This window comes from Elgaria multicarinata, chromosome 12, assembly GCF_023053635.1.
Source record: "Elgaria multicarinata webbii isolate HBS135686 ecotype San Diego chromosome 12, rElgMul1.1.pri, whole genome shotgun sequence".
NCBI lineage: Eukaryota > Metazoa > Chordata > Lepidosauria > Squamata > Anguidae > Elgaria > Elgaria multicarinata.
This window is the reverse complement of record NC_086182.1, coordinates 32,269,433-32,289,183: the sequence shown is the minus strand read 5'-3', so window position 1 is coordinate 32,289,183 and position 19,751 is coordinate 32,269,433. Positions and strand designations below refer to the sequence as shown.

The following is a 19,751-nucleotide window of genomic DNA, read 5'->3' as shown; positions in this document are numbered from 1 at the left end:
TTTCTATGGGTGCACGGGGAGTTCTGTTCTATCCTTTGCACAGATTGCATCTGTTGACAGAGGCCCTTTCTACACCTATGGGTTATCCCAGGTAAATGGAGGGATCATCCCTGCTTGCTCCCGGGATCCCCTGTGTGGCATTTGGATGCACAGGAATGATCCCGGAATATAGGGCTGGTGTAGACATGCCCTACATGGTGTTATGGCCAGGGCTGGCACTACCATAGAGGCCACTCAGGCGGCCGCCTAGAGCGCCAAGGTAAGGGGTGTGCCAAATGCCACACCCAGAAGCTGCTCCCCCACAGCAGCTCTGAGAGGGCGGCTTACGGGTGCGCCATTCCGAAGCTGCCCACCCACCCCAGTGTCCTGGCTTTGCTTCGACCGGGCACCCACCCAGGCAAAATGAAGCCACGCCCGCCTGCCCCACTCCAGCATCCTGGCTTCGCTTTGGCTGGGTGGGCGCCCAGCTGAAGTGAAGCTAAGACGCTGGGGCGGGCGAGCGGCTTTGGAACGGCGCACCCAGAAGTCACTCTCCCAGAACGGCTTCCGGCCAGGCGCACCATTCCGAAGCCGCTGCCCCCACCCCAGTGTCCTGGCTTTGCTTCGGCTAGGCGGGCGAGATGGCGCCCCGCACCCAGGTACGCTGGGGTGGGGGTGAGTGGGTGAAAGCAGCTCACCTGCCTAGGGCGCAAAATAGTCTGGCACCAGCCCTGGTTGCGGCTTATGTGCCCCGGCCTCAACTTAGTAGTGCCGCCGCCTGAGGGATGATTCAGGAGTCTCCTATTCACCTGTTGCAAACTAGGCTGCTTTTTTTGCCAGCTGCAGCTGCACTCCGGCTTTGGAACCCCGGCGTGAAAGACCCGGAGGAGCTGGCTGCCCAATGCGCTTTGCAGAAAGGCGCTCGCTGGCTGGCTGTCCGCCGCTGCTGTGGGCCAGGGCGGACGTGGGAACCCGGGGGCCTCGGTCCTCCCCATCAGCTCGGCCAGATGCGAGAAGTCCGCTTCGGGGAGCAAGCCGTCTGGGAAGCGTCCGTCCCGGGGCAGGGTGGCGCGCCGCCAGAGCTCCTCCTCCCCGCGCCTGGCCCCGGGCCCGGAGGCGGAGTCGCCGCCGCCGCCGCCGCCGCTCCTGCTGCTGCTGCTGCTGCTGCTGCCTCGGCCGGTGCCAGACGCTCGGCTGCAGCTCGGCGCGCTGCTCTCGCCCCGCCGCTGCTCCTGCTGCCGCTGCACCGCCGGCGGGCCATGCGGCTGGGCGCAGGCGGCGGGCGCGCTGCCCGGGCGCTGCTGCTGCTGCTGCTGGCGGCGGCGGCGGCGGCCACAGTGTGCGGAGCGGCGAGCGCGCAGGGGACGCGGCTGCCCGGCGGTGAGTGCCTTGCCTCGGAGCCGTCCCGGTCCCGAGCGCGTCCGGGAGAGGGGGGCGTCCCGGGCGGGAAGAACGGGGCGGCTTTCCCACACACCCACACCCACACCCAGTCCCGTTTTGCGCGGTGGGGATCGGGGTGCGCGGAGAGGCGGGGGGGCAGCGCCCCGGGAAGTGGGGAGGACACTCGGCAGCTGCCGCCCCTTCTGGACTGGGGAGCCGAGAGGGGAGGGGGGTGGGGACCAGTCCCTTGCGGGAGGGGGGCCGGGGCAGGGAGCCCTGAGAAAGGGGGGCGGAGGAGAGGGGCGGGAAGAGCCGCCTCCGTGCCCAAAGTGGGGGGCAGGCCCCTCCCCCACCCACGATGCCACTTTTATGACTGCACATCGACGGTGCTGCCACAGGGGAGTTGGCCCGCCTGCCCCGTCCGTCCCCCCACCTCCCCACCTCCCCGGTCCCTGCGTGTGTTCTCTGCCGCGGCGGGTTCGCTGAAGGTCCCCTTGATCGAAGCGAGCTGCGGGGCGTGGGCCCCAGGGCTGGCCGGCCACGGCACCGGCCTTGCGCGGCGAGGAGGGGGCGACGAAACGCACGGTGACGCGCCCCCCCCCCCACTCCATTCCAAAGTCGGTGGAAGCCAGGCGCGAGCCTTCAGCCGCCCGAGCTGCGCGCGGGGCTGCCTCCAGAAAAGTGGGGAGGGAGCCTTGGCTTGCGCCCTGGCCCATGTGGCTGGCGGGGCTTGGTCAGGCAGATGCGCCAAGTGGGGTTGCGCCTGGGTTGAAAGAGAGCGGGGGGGGGGGCTGGAGGGGGGGGCTTGCTGCAGAAAGTCTTGCGCTTCCGAACCCCAGTGGAAGCCCTGGGTGTTTACGCAGCCGAGGAACTGGGATGCCCTCCAGGCGCCAATCCGGGCTGCTGCTGCTTCGGGGAAGGCGAAGTGGGGTGGGGTGGGGTGTTGCAGCCCCAGGCTGGGCCTGGGCCGAGGGGAGGGGAAGGGCAGGGCGCCAGGGGCTTTGCTGTCCTTGGCACGTAGAGGGGAAGACTCTCCAGGACCTCTTGGTGGGCAACCTTCACTCTTGGCGGAGCTTGATGCGAGCCTGAGATCAAGCCCAGGAACCTGTTTTCAATTCTGGGGATCCGCACTGGAAGAAAGAACAGGGAAACTGTTTACACTGAGTCAACCTCCTGGCCCATGTCGGCTCTCCCTGCTGATGCTGATGCTGCAGCTCCAGGGTCTGCATGAGAATCCGTTTGGAGCTGGAGGTGACGGCGTTTGAACAGCTTGGAGATACATATATTTCAGTTGCTGGGGAACATGGGCGGGAGGGTGCTGTTGCACCGTGTCCTGCTTGTTCATCCCTGGCCGATGGCTGGTTGGCCACTGTGTGAACAGAGCGCTGGACTACATGGACCCTTGGCCTGATCCAGCATCAGGGCACTTCTGATGTTCTTAATATGAAGTGATGTGTAAATAGTGTTAATAAGTACAGTAATAAATAAATAAGTGGGGCACCTGCTGCATGCCAAACAGGTGCTTCACCACCGAGGTACGGGCCTTTCCATCAAGTGCTGTTTAGCACACAAAGTGCTAGTAAGATGTTCTTTGGCACAGGTGCACGTAGAATGCCTCTCCAGGGCCACTGAGACACTCTAGCAGGGCCGTTGGACTTCTTTCAGCCTTCCAGTAATGGGCGGGGCCAAAAGCAAAAGGGGGAGGGGCAAAACCGCCAGTGCTTAAAACACATACTGCCAGTAACCAAGACTGGGTTCACATAACAAGATAACCGACACTCAAGGATTGAGTGTGGGTTGGAGTTGAACCATGGGTTGTCATTGAAATGTGGGTGATCAAGTCTGAACCTAGCCATGCTAACAAACCATGGTCTGTTAACCACAAACAACCCACGGGTTGTGAAGTGTGGGTTGTTTCTGGTTACCATGGTTTTTCATAGCAGGGTTCAGACAACACGATAATCGGTGTTTCAACAACAATCCACGGTTCAACGACAACACACACTCAACACATACTCAGTTCTCGAGTGTGGTGTGGTGTGAACCCAGGAGAGGCATTGCCAGCTTTTAGGAAGGTGAAAAAAACCTCACAAAACCCAGGAAACCACCAAATTATTGGTGGTTGAGGGAAAGAGAGTGGGGTCAGAGGAAGGAATGTGGTCATCTTGAGAGCCCCACAGCCTGAGCTTCTGCATCCCTGCGCTATTCCTCTACTCTCAGGACTGCTACTAGATTCAGTATGCAGGCCTTCATTTCCTTTGCAAATTTGAGAGTTCCAGGAATTTTCAGAAATCAGCCACTGGAAATGGCGCGCCTTTAGCGAGAACGATAGTAACTCTACAGTGCTAGAAATATCTCCACACAGAATTATTCCAGCTAGAAATATTCTACAGTGGGCTGACCATTCTAGCACAACAGCATTTTAGGCATCTTCTCAGAATATACATCTATTTCCTGCTTCCCTTCTTAAGACTCCTTAAATAAATTCTTTCTCTTCGCTGGCTATGCGAAGCATCTGAAAATAAAGGCTACCAAAGTTTCTCCAGTTGTTGTGTACTCGTCAGGCAGAACTGCCTGCTTTGGGTGGATTTGCCTGCCCTTCCCATACCACTAAAACTGCCTGTGTCTCTTGCAGCCTGCCTGCAGCCTGCAGAATCGGGAAACGAAATGTAGGCAATGTAAAAATCAATCCAGAGTAACGCAATAGCGCAAGCTAAAATTATTTGATTAATACATTTTTCTTTTTAAAAGTCATCATTTCTTCTTTTCTTCTCCCGCCCCATTAATTTAAATGTTACAGGCATTTGCTTTTGGCATTCATGAACAGAAGATACATAGCCAGTAACTGCTACCATTTGGAACATGGTGAAAACAACACAAGCAATGTGCTTTTGGCATAAAGCTGAGCTGAAGATCCACACACATACACACACTTCCGTGGGGTGGCCCATGAAAAAGGAAGCAATATTTGTTGACTTCTGCAAGTGGGCAAATTTCAAAAATATTTGAGGAGAGGGGGAGGTGTTCCTACTTATAAATATGAGGTAGCCCAGGATTTTTCTTTCCTTCTTTCTTCCACTTCCCCAAATTCACTCAAAGCAGGGAATTGGACCTGTGCTGCTAGCACTAAAATACTTGCCCTATTGTTGTTCTAGAGGAACCAGTTAGAAGCTTGGATTTTTACAGGGAAATGGGTGGGTTGCATCCAGATTCCATCATGCTCAGGCTAAACCTTTTAAGTCAAGGGGACATAAGGTAGTCATGACTAATGAAGTCCCACTGAAGTCTAAGTTTAACTAAGTCTGGATCCAACCCAATATATCTTTAGCTTTGTGGATTTCTCTCCAATATGTGGAAAAGTGAGATCACTGGTTGGACAGTTGGACTTGTAGCACTGTCTGGTCTGCAATCGCCAGCATTGCATTCTTGCCTCTGCTAAAAATAACTTCACATTTCGCTGATAAAACACAGACGATTTGCCAGGTTGTTGCGGGGGGGGGGGGGGGGGGAATTAGTTGAATTGCTCCAAAGCAGCCCACTCTTTAGCTGTGGCTTTTCTGCAGGCTCGGTTGATGCCAATTCTATTAAAGTAATGGTCCCTTTTTGTGGCTCTCTTCGCAGCTGCTGTTCTGATTCTTCCGCGGTAGCATCTTTCATCAAAGCTGCATGTGTGTCACATTATCGATGGTGACTAGGCTATTTTTTGCTGTGCTCAGCATTTTCTCTGGTCTGCCTTCCACAAGTAATTCCAAGTAATCAGATGAGGGTGTTGCATTGTATTCAGAACCTTGGGATGGAATGGAGTGCCGTGCGGGTTCAGCTTTATACTTTGGGGAAGAGGGGGAACAGAGACCCCCCTCAAATTCTAGTTTAGAAATACCCATTTGCACCACTGAGATTTCAAACATCTTGTCTTTAAACGCGCATCCTGCGATTGGCTTCCCAGAGCAGAACCATTTGCCTCAGCAGAAATAAACACTGGGTAAGCTTGGCCATATGGGATGTAATTAAAATGACCCACTCCGACAGATGTGTCATCACTTTCCCTATGTATGTCAGCCAGAGAATGACATTTGTTGGGAGTCTACTAAATATAGTAAGTAAATAAATAGATGCATATTGTGAAATACATGAGGCGGAGACTAGCTGATGATATATATTTAGAGGTCCCTTATACTGAGGTATAGGAGGCTTATATTGAGTCAAACCATTGGACGAACTAGCTCAGCGATGTCTGTCCTGGGCCAGATCTACACGTCGTTGCGAAGGCGTTTCCGTGCGCCTTTTTTAAAGACGTACCTAAAAGAAGCGCCTCTTTCTTTACTGTGTGTACTGTGAGCTAGGCAGCGCCGCCTGCGGAAGAATCTCTTCCCCATTCAAAGACGCTGCTCTGGCCGCTTCCCCCTCGCGTGTTCTTCCATTCGAATAATCCCCCCTCCCACCCAACGGCTCTTCTGGCGCGTCCTGGCGGCGGCTCCTCCTGCAAAACACTTTTCTCCCTCAGTGTGTTTGTATTTGCGTTTGCGTGTGCGCGGCGGACGAGTTCAGCTCCTGCCTCTCGCTCTCCCCCGCGGTGTCATCTCCCCGGGACTCTCTTCGGTGTGTGCTCACACACGCACACGCAAACGCGAATACAAACACACAAAGGGAGAGAAGTGTTTTGCAGGAGGAGCCGCCGCCGCCGGGACACGCCAGAAGAGCCTCCGGGTGGGAGGGGGGATTATTCGAATGGAAGAACACGCGAGGGGAAAGTGGCCAGAGCAGCGTCTTTGAATGGGCGGCGCTGCCTAGCTCACAGTACACACAGTAAAGGAAGAGGCGCTTCTTTTAGGTACGTCTTTAAAAAAGGCGCACGGAAGCGCCTTCGCAACGACGTGTAGATCTGGCCCTGATTAGCAGAAGCTCTCCAGTGCTTCATTCAGGTGTACCTTTTCAGCTCTACCTGGTGATGCCAGGTTTTGAATCTGGAAACTTCTACATACAAAACTCACTCTGTCCCAAGATATTTTGCTGCCTCAGGCAAAGAACAAGACGGCAACCCTGGCCCATACAAAAGCCAACCCAACTGGCACATGAATTTGTCTTCAACACTCATGTTGGGACAGCATCCTCTGCTGCACCTGGAGATGGAGAGCAAGCCATATGTCACACAGGTCTTTCTTATAACACACCTTGCTGCCATCTCCTAGCATCTGCTGCCTAAGGTGACTGATTCATTCTGCGTAATGGTAGGGCCAGCCCATGAAATGTCCATAAATGTGAACGAGACTGAATGAGCCTAAATAATCAAATAGCACTTGTTTGCTCATAATAGGCTCTTTCAATATGCAGAATTTGAGCTCTTTGGAGCCACTCAAACCAATGTTAGTTCCTTTTGAGTGTTGAAAGACCAATTCCATACAACATGCAATTCATCCGGGGACAACTGTTCACTATCTTTTCCTCCCAATCTCAGTTAATGGGTTTGTTTCTCTTTGTGCAGGTCAAGTCATCTGCCGGGGAGGAACCCAGAGACCATGCTACAAATTTGTTTACTTTCATAATGTCCTGCGCAGGGTCGGCTTTAATGAAGCCCTTCAGTCCTGCAGAAGAGACGGAGGAGACCTAGTCAGTATTGAATCACACTCGGAACAAAAACTGATAGAGAAGATTATTGGGAGTTTATCAGCCTCTGATGGTGATTTCTGGATTGGACTTACAAGAGAAGATGACCTGGGCAACAGCACTGACTGCCCAAGCTTGTACTCCTGGACTGATGGGAGTTCATCCACATTTCAGTAAGTCCATGGTTAGGAAGTGGGAGTAAGATTTCTCCCAATAATTTAGCAAGTAATAGCGTGAGGGATTAGAAAACAGAGATTCTTTCCCATTTGTAAATAAGCTTCATCCTTTGAGGAAGCATTGGTTTTTTCATGCAACTCCCTGGAGAAGGCCTTTGGGCTTTTGCCATTGTGTCTTGCTTGCTTTGTTTAGGCATGCCTTCTGGGTGCAGATAGATCCTTCAGTTGGCACATACTGTGTGGAGGTGTTCAGGCTATTCTATTCCCTTGCCTGTCCTTGCTGACTAGAAGGATGTCAGGAGTTGTGCAAGTTTCCGACAGAAATGTCCTCGTAGGAAAGATATTGGTCCTTCCAGAGAGCCCTCCCACATCCGCAGTGTGGACTACAGTGCCATGTTGGGAATGCAGGCCCCTGTCAGGCCCTTTACTTCCTGACTCAGTTATTGCTTTCTCCTACCTAACATGGAGTTGGTATATTATTATTATTATTTATTTATTTATATAGCACCATTAATGTACATGGTGCTGTACAGAGTAAAACAATAAATAGCAGGACCCTGCCGCATAGGCTTACATTCTAATAAAATCATAATAAAGCAATAAGGAGGGGAAGAGAATGCACCAAACAGGCAGTATAAAAGTCAGAACAATTCAAGTTTTAAAAGCTTTAGGAAAAAGAAAAGTTTTCAGCTGAGCTTTAAAAGCTGCGGTTGAGCTTGTAGTTCTCAAATGTTCTGGAAGAGCGTTCCAGGCGTAAGGGGCAGCCGAAGAGAAAGGACGAAGCCGAGCAAGGGAAGTGGAGACCCTTGGGCAGGTGAGAGACATGGCATCAGAGGAGCGAAGAGCACGAGCCGGGCAATAGTGTGAGATGAGAGAGGAAAGATAGGAAGGAGCTAGACAGTGAAAAGCTTTGTAGGTCAACAGGAGAAGTTTATATTGGATTCTGAAGTGAATTGGAAGCCAATGAAGAGATTTCAGAAGTGGAGTAACATGGTCAGAACGGCAAGCCAAGAAGATGATCTTAGCAGCAGAGTGGTGAACAGAAACCAATGGACTGATGTGATGTGATGACCCAATTGGGTGGGGGAGCTCTGCTCCCTGGACCTCAGGAGGTACAGAGGCAAATTACTTTGTAGAATCATAGAGTTGGAAGGGGCCATATAAGCCATTGAGTCAAACTCCCTGCTCAATGCAGGGAACTAGTTTCAAGCATCCTTGACAGATGGCTGTTCAGTCTGTGCCTGAAGACCTCCAGCACAGAAGAACTCAACCACTTCCCCGGGCTGTTGGTTCCATTGTCTGACAGCTCTCACATTAGGAATTCTTTTCCTGATGTTCACCTGAACTCTGCCCTCCCATAACTTAAGCCTGTTATATTGTGCCCCCCCCCACAGGCTTGGATGCTAGAGAACAGGTTGCAATCTCTTCTGTGTGAAAACCCTAGAGTCTAGGTACTTGGAAAGTGCTATCCTATCTCCCCTTAGACTTCTGTTCTCAAGGCTAAGCCAGAAAAGAGCTCTATTGCCTAGGCCAGGGATGAGAAACATGTAGCACTCCAGATGTTTTTGGACTGCAACTTCCATGATGGAACACTCTCCCCAATGAGATCCACCGGCCACCAACGTTGTCATCCTTTCAGTGCCAGATTAAGACTTTCCTCTACTCCCAGGCAATTGACAGCATCTGATAGGGCTTTTACTGATCCTGGAAATTGTTAGTATTGATTGTTTTATAAATGGGGCTTTTTATGTAAATAGTTTTTATATTATGTTTTATATTGTATTTTTAAGTTTCGAATCTTTTGTAAACCGCCTAGAATGCTTTCACTAATGGGTGGAATAGAAATGTAGTAAATCTTCATCCTCATCCCTCCCCATTGGCTATACTGGCTAGGTCTGATGGGAGATCCAGGCCATCAACACCAGGAAAGCCACATGTTCCCCAGCCTTGACCTAGCTAATCTCCAGCCTGAACAGGAAACTTTTATAGGCCTTCCTGTTGAGGACAGCCAATAGCCTGAATGGGAGGAGCTGCTCCAGTTCTTGGGAACCTTTTCCTGCCTAGGGAGATGCTTCAACCTGTAGCCCTACAGGGTAGCCGTGCCCAGGTGTGTGGCTTCCTGCTGCTAGCTTTGACAGCTCCTGGCCACCCCCACCACTCTCTTTCATACACATAAACAAGGCTTCCCCAACCTGGCACATCTCCAGCTAGCAGGACATTGGCCATACTGGCCTGAGTGATGGGAGTTGTAGTCCCACATACCTGAAGAACCCCAGTTGGGGAAGACTGACATAAATAAGTGGAGCAGGTACCAAGCAAAAAAAAGTTCCTGCAAATGGATTTGCTTCATTTTACATTTCTCTGCTCTGAGATACGTCCTTAACGGGGAGGAATTTGATCCTGCAGGGGAAAACAATTCACCGGATCGTCTCCTTTGTTTCCCCAGTAACTGGTATGCAGATGAGCCCTCCTGTGGAGGTGAAATCTGTGTTGTGATGTATCACCAGCCCTCTGCACCCGACGGCGATGGGGGCCCTTACATGTTTCAGTGGAACGACGACAGGTGCAACATGAGGAACAATTTCATCTGCAAATACTCCCAGGGTAAATGTGGTGCAATTTGGTGCAGTGCTCGATCATTTGTGGTTTGGGATATTTCTTGTATCCAAGGGATAATAAGATCATAAGAAGAGCCACGCTGGTCAGACCAAACACCTAACCAACCCCATATAATATTGTGGCAAGTACTTATCCCAGAAAGGTTTTAATAGTCACCAAATGTCCAGCCCTTCCTAGAGGGGGGAAATTGACTTCAAACATCTGCACAATTACCTGGGACCATGTCCCATTGAACTCAGTGGGACTTATTTCTGAGTAGATACACATGGGATGGCACTCTTAATGTCCTGAACAGATTAAAAGTCAGGACTCTTGAGAGCCATTCAGTGACTGTCCCATGAAGAGAATTCATTAAACCAGACTCCCAGATATATTATGCTCTCAAACAATAAAAATTTTAAACAAACAGAAAAAAATACTTTGAAAAGAATACAGATAATTTTTACCAAAATTAAGTACTCAAAAAAAGTTCTTATTTTACCATCTATTCCTAATTTGTATGGAAGATAGAAGGAGTTTAGTTACTTTATCAGTAACGTAGTTGAAGTCCTGAATTAAACTAAATGATATAAAGTTTCTATGGATCTTCCAATTACAGTTCTTAATGAAGGAAGAATCATCCTCTTTCTGGCCTCCCTATAAAGAGTGCAGTATATTCTATCCCTTGAGTTCCCCCAAGAACAAAATTGTTCTCATTAAGTAGGGTGACCATATGAAAAGGAGGACAGGGCTCCTGTATCTTTAACAGTTGTATTGAAAAGGGAAATTCAGCAGGTGTCATTTGTATATATGGGGAACCTGCTGAAATTCCCTTTTCTTTGCAACTGTTAAAGAGACAGGAGCCCTGTCCTCCTTTTCATAGGGTCACCCTACATTAAGGGCACAACCCTATGCATGTTTATAGCTTTTGTTTGCACGTCTGACCATAATTTGAAATATAGTGAAAAGCAACACTTTATCAGCTGCAATTTTCAAAAGATGTTAAATTTTGTGTCCAAATATTTGGAGTTTGACACTTACTCCAAATCATGACCAAGTATAGGGCATTTTGAAATTGACTGTATATTAGGGTGACCATATGAAAAGAAGGACAGGGCTCCTGTATCTTTAACAGTTGTATTGAAAAGGGAAATTCAGCAGGTGTCATTTGTATATATGGAGAACCTGGTGAAATTTCCTCTTCATCACAACAGTTAAAGCTGCAGGTGCCCTGACCTCTCTTAAATCTGGTCACTCTAGTATAGCTCTGGCACTTTAACTGCTGTGATGAAGAGAGAATTTCCCCATGTTCTCCATATATACAAATGACACCTGCTGATATTCCCTTTTATATGCAACTGTTAAAGATACAGGAGCCCTGACCTCTTTTTCATATGGTCACCCTAAGTATATTAAAATCAAGCATAACATCACCCCATACATAAAGGCAAGGGCAAAAGAGAAGAAAGCATTCCCCTCGCTATGTTAGATACAGCCTCCTGCCTATTCTCCAAATAATTGTTTTCTGGCCAGATGCCCAGAGACAAAACAACCACACAGGGAGAAAAGGCTGTGAAGCCTCCTTCTCAACCAAAAACAAAGGCCACACAAGGAGATGTAAGTGGCTTTCTTGAGGGGATTAAACAGACCAACACACTCAACTTTAAACTACTACTTCCCTGCCGCCCAAGAGCATAGACCCATCGAAACCAAATATAATAATTGTAATAATTAATAAGCTGCTGCTTAGTTATTTATGTTAATAATAGTATAATAAGAGTAATAACACTCAAACCACAAAAACATCAAAACAACTTTCATAGATGAATAATTCAAAAACTTTACAAATGTACAAAGAACAGGCACATCAACAATATTTCTAGGATGTTCACATCAACATTCACAACAAAGCCTGCAATATAAACTCCTAATATTATACATATAATGAACTATTCACATATAGCGTCTCTCTCTCTCTCTATATATATATATATACAGTAGTCCATATATATACTATATATATATACAGTAGGTACAAATAGCTGTTTCGAAGACTCTTCCTCAGTATGACACAACTGGTTTACAAAAGGAGCCACGGCTACACTATTACTCTGAGAGCATTACTGTCGGCTTTGAGGACGTAATGATATGGTGATAAACCCTGGTGGGTTCCTTTCTAATTGTGTAGCCGTGGCTCCTTTTGTAAACCAGTTGCATCATACTGAGGAAGAGTCTTCGAAACAGCTATTTGTACCGGACTACTGTGTATGTGTGTATATATATATATATATATATATATATATATATATATATAGACGCTATTTGTGAATAATTCATTATACGTATATTAGGAGTTTATATTGCAGGCTTTGTTGTGAATGTTGATGTGAACATCCTAGAAATATTGTTGATGTGCCTGTTCTTTGTACATTTGTAAAGTTTTTGAATTATTCATCTATGAAAGTTGTTTTGATGTTTTTGTGGTTTGAGTGTTATCACTCTTATTATACTATTGTTGTTTCTAAACCACAGCCTTCTCATTTTTCTTCACTTAGTTATTTATGTACATATCACCACTCAGGTATATGCCACTTTATGAAGCATGAGTGGGCAGGTCTCTGCCCTGAGGGCCTTGCAATCGAGAAATCGACGCAAGGGAGACAGCAAAGGAAGGGAAAGGAAGTTGGGCTCAACAGGGAAGAATTATTGTGGTTATTAGTTACAGTAGGGCATGGAGACTTCATTCATTCGTTCTTATTCATTATGGCCCTGTTCAGAAGACACCTTAAACCATGGTTTTAACCACAGCGGTTAAGCCAGAAAGCCAGGCTGTGTTCACAAGACACCTTAAACCACAGCTTTAACTACGTTGAATAAAGCAAAAAGCCTTATTCACAGTGGTTAAAGCAGTCATTTAAGGTGTCTTCTGAACACAGCCTGGCTTTCTGGCTTAACCACCATAGTTAAAGCCATGGTTTAAGGTGTCTTCTGAATGGGCCCTTTACTTATATACCGCTTAATATAATAAAATCTCTAAGCAGTTTACACTAATGCAACAAAATCATGTAACTATATTTTACGCAACATAAAAACATATAACTGAATTTTACCAGGGGGTTGTGCCCAATGCTTTATGGGAAGCTTAATAGATATAGTTTCCAGAGGCCCCCACAAAATACCCCACCCCTCAAAGACATGTTCTGTGAGCCATCTGCTGCCCTACCAAAGCTCTTAGAGCTGGGCCTAATATCGCCAAAACCAATAAAGCAGGCTGCCTCCGGCTAATAGCAGGATCCAGAGAGACCTGGGCAGAGGGGTGACAGTTTGCCTTGAGTAAGAGCTAGACCAATTCCCTAACTGCTCTCTGTCTAAAGTCTTTACCTTGCAGCTCAGACAGAAAGTCTGACGAGACAACTTATATAAATTCTTCCACCTTTCAGTTGCCCATTTTAAGGATACGGGCAAGTATTCTGGGTTTCGGGTCCCTACTGAAAGGTCCCCCAAACATAGCTTTCCCCTTGCCAGCTCTACTTTTGGCAGTTACCCAAAGGGAGTCATTTTTCAGAAGCAGTTTTCCTTTCAAGAGTGAGAGAGCTTGGGCATGGAAAAACTCCAACCCACACATACATACACCCACCCACACCAGTGCACTGGGAACATGGTACTGATGAAGTTTGCCAGTGCAATGTTTGAGTTAGCAAAATATCTTGGGCTGAATCTGCACCTTCACAATCTAGAATGGCTTCTGAAAAGCAGAGCTTTCGATTCTTGCTGTCAACATTGCTGATTGGTTTTTCTCCATGTTTATTATTATTATTTTATTATTATTTATTTATATAGCGCCATCAATGTACATGGTACTGTACAGAGTAAAACAATAAAATAGCAAAACCCTGCCGCATAGGCTTACATTCTAATAAAATCATAATAAAACAATAAGAAGGGGAAGAGAATGCACCAAACAGGCACAGGGTAGGGTAAAACTAACAGTATAAAAGTCAGAACAAAATCAAGTTTTAAAAGCTTTAGAAAAAAGAAAAGATTTTAGCTGAGCTTTAAAAGCTCATATTGTAACCAACTGTAGGAGAAAAGATGTATTTGTGTGCGTCTGTTTCCTTGCAGAAAAGCCAACTGTTGCCTCTGAAATGAACACCTCTCAACCAGGTAATTTCTTTTTACATCAGTAAGAGTGCATGCAGGGGTTGTCTCTCTTGACACGTTTAGGGTTGTCTTCTTCTTCTTCTTCATCTTCTTCTTCTTCTTCTTCTTCTTCTTCTTCTTCTTCTTCTTCTTCTTCTTCTTCTTCCAATCTAAACCCAATCCAAATGATGGCTGTGGGCCAAGACATATAGAAAAGGAAGGACATTCGTCTCATCTATCCTTATGAATATATGTGGCCACCTTACCAGACTATTGATCCATCTAGTCAAGGATGGAGACTGGTTGAGTTTCTCCAGAGTCTCAGAGAGAGAGAGCGCTTCCCAGCTGTATTACCAGAGGGCATTCTTTAACCGGAGATGCAATGTGAAATGTGGGTTCTACCACTAACCCAGATTTCCTCAACCTGTTGCCCTCCAGATGTGTTGGCCTGTAACTCCCTTAATTCCCAGCCAGCCATTGGCCATGTGGCCAGGAATTATAGGAGATGCAACCCAATACATCTGAAAGGCATAGCTTGCCAAGCTATGCCTTCCAGATAGGCCCTCCCCATAAATGTTAGGGGTTCCTCCTCTCAGATGATTCATTGTCCAAGAAAACTGCTTGTATTGTTAACACCCAGATTTCTTTTTTAGAGATTGTAAGGGAGTCTTCTACACTCACTTCTCCAGAAGAACCCACTCAAGAAGATATGATAAATACAACCCTCAAAGATGCGAAAGGTAAACACTAGCCAGCATCATTTCTCTCCTTCATTGCCGTTCTCCATTACCCAAAGAATGGAAGGGTTTCTTTGTTACGCAGCAGAGATTTTTAAAGCATACTGGTAGTTGTGCTCATTATGTCTTATGTTGGATGGCCAGCTCTCCCCTGCCCCAACTCACACACACACATCTCTCCAAAATTGAAATGAAAAATGTCAAAGTTCTGCCGTTAGAAAACTTGGAGCTCATCAACTTTCATGGAAATCAATGCCGTACATATTCCCCTCACCCCCTAAGTGCCAGAACTTTTTTTTTCTTTTTCTCCCGCAGAATCCGTTTGGAGCCTTGAGTACATCTTAGTCCCCATCATTCCTGTGCTGCTGCTCCTCTTGGTCATCACAGCCATTTTCATCTTTTGGCTTTATGCAAAGAGGCAAGTCAAAGTGCGAGGCTTTATGCAAAACGTTTTACTAGTGCCCATTAGACATCTTTGTGGTTGTGCCCATGGTGAGCTGCAGATGTACATAAAGTGGTAAAATGTTTTCGTTGCGGCAAACAAGTGAGGTGGCCCAGGGAATCACTTTCAGATGTCCTTGGCATGGCACCGATCCTGTTCTGCAAAGCACCGGATAAATTCTCACACAGGTATATGTGATTCAGCACCTTGGCCAGCACCCAGTTCCTGTACTACTGAAGTTCCTGCTGTTATTAATGCTAGGTGTCCTCCCTGTTGCTAGCTTGTGTCTGATTCCGTGGGCCCTTTCTACACCTAAGGGTTATCCCAGGAAAATGAAAGGATCGTCCCTGCCTGCTCCCGATATCCCCTGTGTGGCATTTGGATGCACAGGAACAATCCCAAGACAATCCCGGGATATAGGGCTGTTGTAGACATGCCCATGGTCAAATTCTGCTTGTGGATAAAGAATGTTAATCTCTTGCCTTGCCTTCCTTGCTGCTTTTAAGGTCCAATTGTTGGATCATGCTCCAACACAGAAGTGACCATTCCTTTACATGGTCATCAATCTTGTATATTATTATTATTATTATTATTATTATTATTATTATTATTATTATTATTATTGCTTTCTCTGCAATGGCACCATTACGTTAGTTTCTTGCTAAGGAAGTATGACATGCTACAGTGGAAGATGGACAGAAGTTAATACATTTTATTTCTTTCCCTGTCAAGGAGACGGGAGCAAACAGAGGTGAACATGAAGGAACGTGACACCTGGTTGTCCCCCAAAAGGCAGACCAGCCCCAGTTTAGAGATACACAATGTAATTCGAAAACAATCAGAAGCCGATCTTGCTGGGACCAGACCAGAAATGAAGAATTCTTCTTTCCGGGCCCGTCATGGAGAAGATAATCCTGATGATCTTTCTGGAGACTATGATAATATGGCTGTCAATAACTCAGAGAGTGGCTTTGTGACATTGGCTAGCACTGAAAGTGGATTTGTCACCAATGATATATATGAACTCTGCAATGACAGAGTAGGGCGAAGCAAGGAGTCAGCCTGGGTAGAAAATGAAATCTATGGATACTAAAGATGACACTTGGGATACGAAGCAAAGGGAAATGATCCCATTCACACCAGCTCTGACACACAGAGACATGTCCCTTGTATGCAAAGGAATGTGGGTCTGCATTTGGCAATGCTTAGGGTTTTATGAGGACGTGTGTTTTTTCCTGAAAGTGGAACACGAGGGAACATGTTTTATATATGTATGCAGAGCTTTTATTCAATTGAAGAAATGGCCTTTTGGGATCTCGATTCCATTCCTTGTCAGATGTACATCATCTCCTAATAATCTACAACTTGACAGTATTTCTGCATCGTAACAACATGCACCTAAATTAAAACTCCTGTGTTGTTGTTTTTAATTGCTTAATCCCAGATGGGATTTGTGGTGTTTTTTCCAGCTCCACAGCTAAAAATACTACAGGTATAGCAGGCTGTCTCCATCACCACCTGGCTTTTACCAGCTGCCCAGTTCCCAGCTTTACCTGTTTTATCAGCCTGAGAGTCAACGATTTTCCAGCAAGGAGGGGGTTGTTCCTCTGTCGTTTTCTGCTTTTCTTATCCACCCGGTTTACTTTCTTATTCTCCATCCCTCATGACGCATGATATGGAAACAAATTCCATCAAAACCAATAAAACAGTCTGTACAGGGCGCTGGACATTAAACAAAAACACTTATTCCAAGGACCTGAAATATGAAAGAACTTACAATGTCTGCATAGGCAATGCATTTTACCCTAGGAATGACTGCATTCTCTATCCCAGTCATTTGGAAAGATACTGCTAAACCCAAAACATCAGAAACATCTGCATCTGAAGGGAGCCCTTGTCAAGAAGGCATTTTTAAAGTGTCCTTAGAGGCTGTTGTACAATAGACTTCTGTGTTGGGTTTGCTCGTCTGCCTTGACAGAAAGGTTGAACACCGGTCACTTAATTCTGGAGGAAACAAGTGACCACCTCCTGACATACTGTTGGCTCTTTTGCCCTGCAAGCTGCCAGCAAGCGTGTGGAAAACCAGCACAGCTGTATTCCTACAAGTCCTGATGTGGGTAGGATTACCACGAAAGGTTAGTGAATGTAATGTGAACCGCCCCGAGAGCTCCGGCTATTGGGCGGTATAGAAATGTAATAAATAAATAAATAAATAATGTGGATTGGACGCACACAGCGGCACAACCTGTAATAATCAGTTATGGCAGAAACCAGGGTTGATGCACCAGTGTGTCACCTTAGGGTCAAACCAGAACTGACATCAGAAGTTCCATGATCAGATATCGTATTATTATTATTTATTTATTTATTTATTTATTTGTAAATGCAGCCACTGGAGTGGGGAGGAATTCAGATCAGGGTTGTGACACTTAAAAGGAGGGTTTTATGCCTTTGCCATGCAGTTTTCCTGATCTGAATTTCCCCTGCAGTTGCTATCTGCCCCACAGGGGAAAATGTACATGTTTCTATTTCAAGGTACACATGGTATTAATCACATGGACTCACACGCACACTTCTTAAAATGTAAAGCAGCCGCCCAGGCTGCAGCTTCATTTGGATGCCAGAACCTGGGAAGGAAGTGGGACTTTACAAATTTTCCTTTCTGCTGGTTTTCTACCTCCAAATTGCTCCAACCACTGCTTTTGGCCCCATGGAGCAAAAGATATGGGCAGCTGTTCCCTTCCTGCCCCAGGGCTAAAAGCAGCCTGGAGGGCAGGGGATGTAGTGCAATTTGGAAGTGGAAAATGAACAAAAAGGCAAGTATTAATATGCCTCCTCCTATTGCAGATTACAGCATAGGTTGCTGCTTTATGAAAAGACAGAGGAAAAAACCCAAGAATGTAAGATGAGCGCTGCTATGCCAGAGTAAGAATCCATCTAGTTCAGCATCCAGCTTCCTACAGTGGCCATATAGATGCCTCTGGGAAGCTTACAAGCAGGACATGAAGGAAATAGAGGCAGTGTGGTGTAGTGGTGAGAGTGTTAGCCTGAGACTCAGGAGAGCTGGGTTCTAGTCCCCATTCAGCTATGAAGTTCACAGAGTAACTATGGGCCAGTCACTGACACTAACCTACTTCACAGGGTTATTGTGAAGATCAAATGGAGAGGAGGAGGAGGAAGATGATGACGACAACTATGTAAGCCACCTTGGCTTCCTTGCTAGAGGAAAAAAAGTGGGATATAAATAATAACATAACTAAAAATAAAAACTCTACCCTGTTGTTTTCCTCTAGCAGCTGGAACTCAACAAAGGTTGCAGTGCGGATTGCTCTTGTTCAAAATATCTGGCCACTCCACTCCCCCTTCCACTTGGAATTGCGTTTCCACCGCCACCCAAAAAATCAGTCAGTATTCCATGCCCAACAAGGATGTATTGAGCTGTTTTAGAGATTCTTCTCCTGCCCTTACAGGGTTTTTTTTCATGAACTTTTTCAAACTTCTGTAAATCTTGGGGGTCCCTCAAATTTGCTGATATTTGAGGTTACTCACATTTGTACATGTGTACTTGACGGACAGAGAAATACCAGGATCTTGTACCAGGGATGTGTTGTGCACATGACGGATTATGTGTTGAATTAGACTAAAATGGTGACAGTAACTCAAGAACACTGACAAAAGCTTTAATATGCATCAGAGGATTGTTGTTGTTTTTATTTCACCACAAATCTTTACAGAAAGGTTGTGTTGGTTAGTATATCTCACCCCAGACCAGCACTGGACTGGCAGACTATTCCTAATGACCATGATAGAGCAAGAGAAGATGGGCGGAGTGGTGGTGGTTACAATTTGCCAAATAAGGTGCAGGGAGGGCTCCAGAGAAATGAGAAGGCTAGATCCAGAATGATATCAAGAGGAAGAGAAATGGGGCCCTTGCCTGAATTAGGAACCTAGGCTAGTCAGGATCTCCAAGGATGCTGACTAGCCCAAGGAAAATAATAACCATGGGTAGAGGCAAAAGAAGAGCAGGGGGGAAAGGAAATCTCTGCTCCTGGAAGTGTGGATACACCCCCAGAGGAAAGTACATGATCATACATGTATATGGCCTTTAAAAACCATGATTTCCCTAAAGTTTCTTGGACTGCTTGCTTCAAGGACATCCTCACTGGCCAGTGGCAACAAGGCATGTCCCTAGTTACAGGCCTAGTTTCCATTTGTTATAGGTTTGTGCCTTTATATTGAATTCAGTTCTCATTTACAACATAGTTGTAACAACACTTAGTTGTTACAACACTTACATAGTTACATAGTTGTTACAACACTTCCAAAGCTATTTATTGGGATGTTGGTGGATTCCTGAATAGGATGGATGGGAAGTAGGAATTTCGGTGCATTTAGCCTCTTTTCTTATTTGTATTTCTTGTTCCTTCGGTGTTTTACAGTGCCGTTTTAAAAAGAGTTTAAAGAAACCACGAGGAGCCTAGCAACAGCACATATACAAGTGATGGAGGTGGCTAAAAGCAAAGGTGCCCAAAATCTTCATGAACTACATTCTTCTGAGATTAGCATCCAAAGCCAGACAGCAATGTATCTGAGAGGAATGAACTGGCAGTCATTGGGAAATGATTCTCCTTTGTCATCAAACATTAAATACCTTATCCTTTTAATTTAGTGTTTTTTTTAACCATTGATTCTTGT

At 46.4% G+C, this 19,751-nt stretch overlaps 2 protein-coding genes across 2 annotated transcripts in view; both read left to right on the top strand.

Moving 5' to 3' along the window:
* Nucleotides 1–19,751, top strand: part of DIXDC1 (DIX domain containing 1) — a 309,778-nt gene that overhangs the window by 32,923 nt on the left and 257,104 nt on the right. The window lies entirely within an intron of this gene.
* On the top strand, nucleotides 765–18,052 carry LAYN (layilin). The gene is made up of 9 exons (XM_063139431.1): nucleotides 765–1,044; nucleotides 1,180–1,359; nucleotides 6,842–7,136; nucleotides 9,586–9,743; nucleotides 13,860–13,901; nucleotides 14,531–14,617; nucleotides 14,930–15,032; nucleotides 15,789–17,191; nucleotides 17,904–18,052. Exons 1-8 carry the CDS (start codon nucleotides 765–767, stop codon nucleotides 16,147–16,149), a joined length of 1,506 nt encoding a protein of 501 aa, XP_062995501.1. The 3' UTR covers nucleotides 16,150–17,191; nucleotides 17,904–18,052.

Coding starts and splice junctions, on each gene's coding strand:
- LAYN (XM_063139431.1), top strand. CDS start 765: ATGATTCAGGAGTCTCCTATTCACCTGTTGCAAACTAGGCTGCTTTTT. Junction 9,744..13,859: donor CATCTGCAAATACTCCCAGG/GTAAATGTGGTG, acceptor GTTTCCTTGCAG/AAAAGCCAACTGTTGCCTCT. Junction 13,902..14,530: donor AATGAACACCTCTCAACCAG/GTAATTTCTTTT, acceptor TTTCTTTTTTAG/AGATTGTAAGGGAGTCTTCT.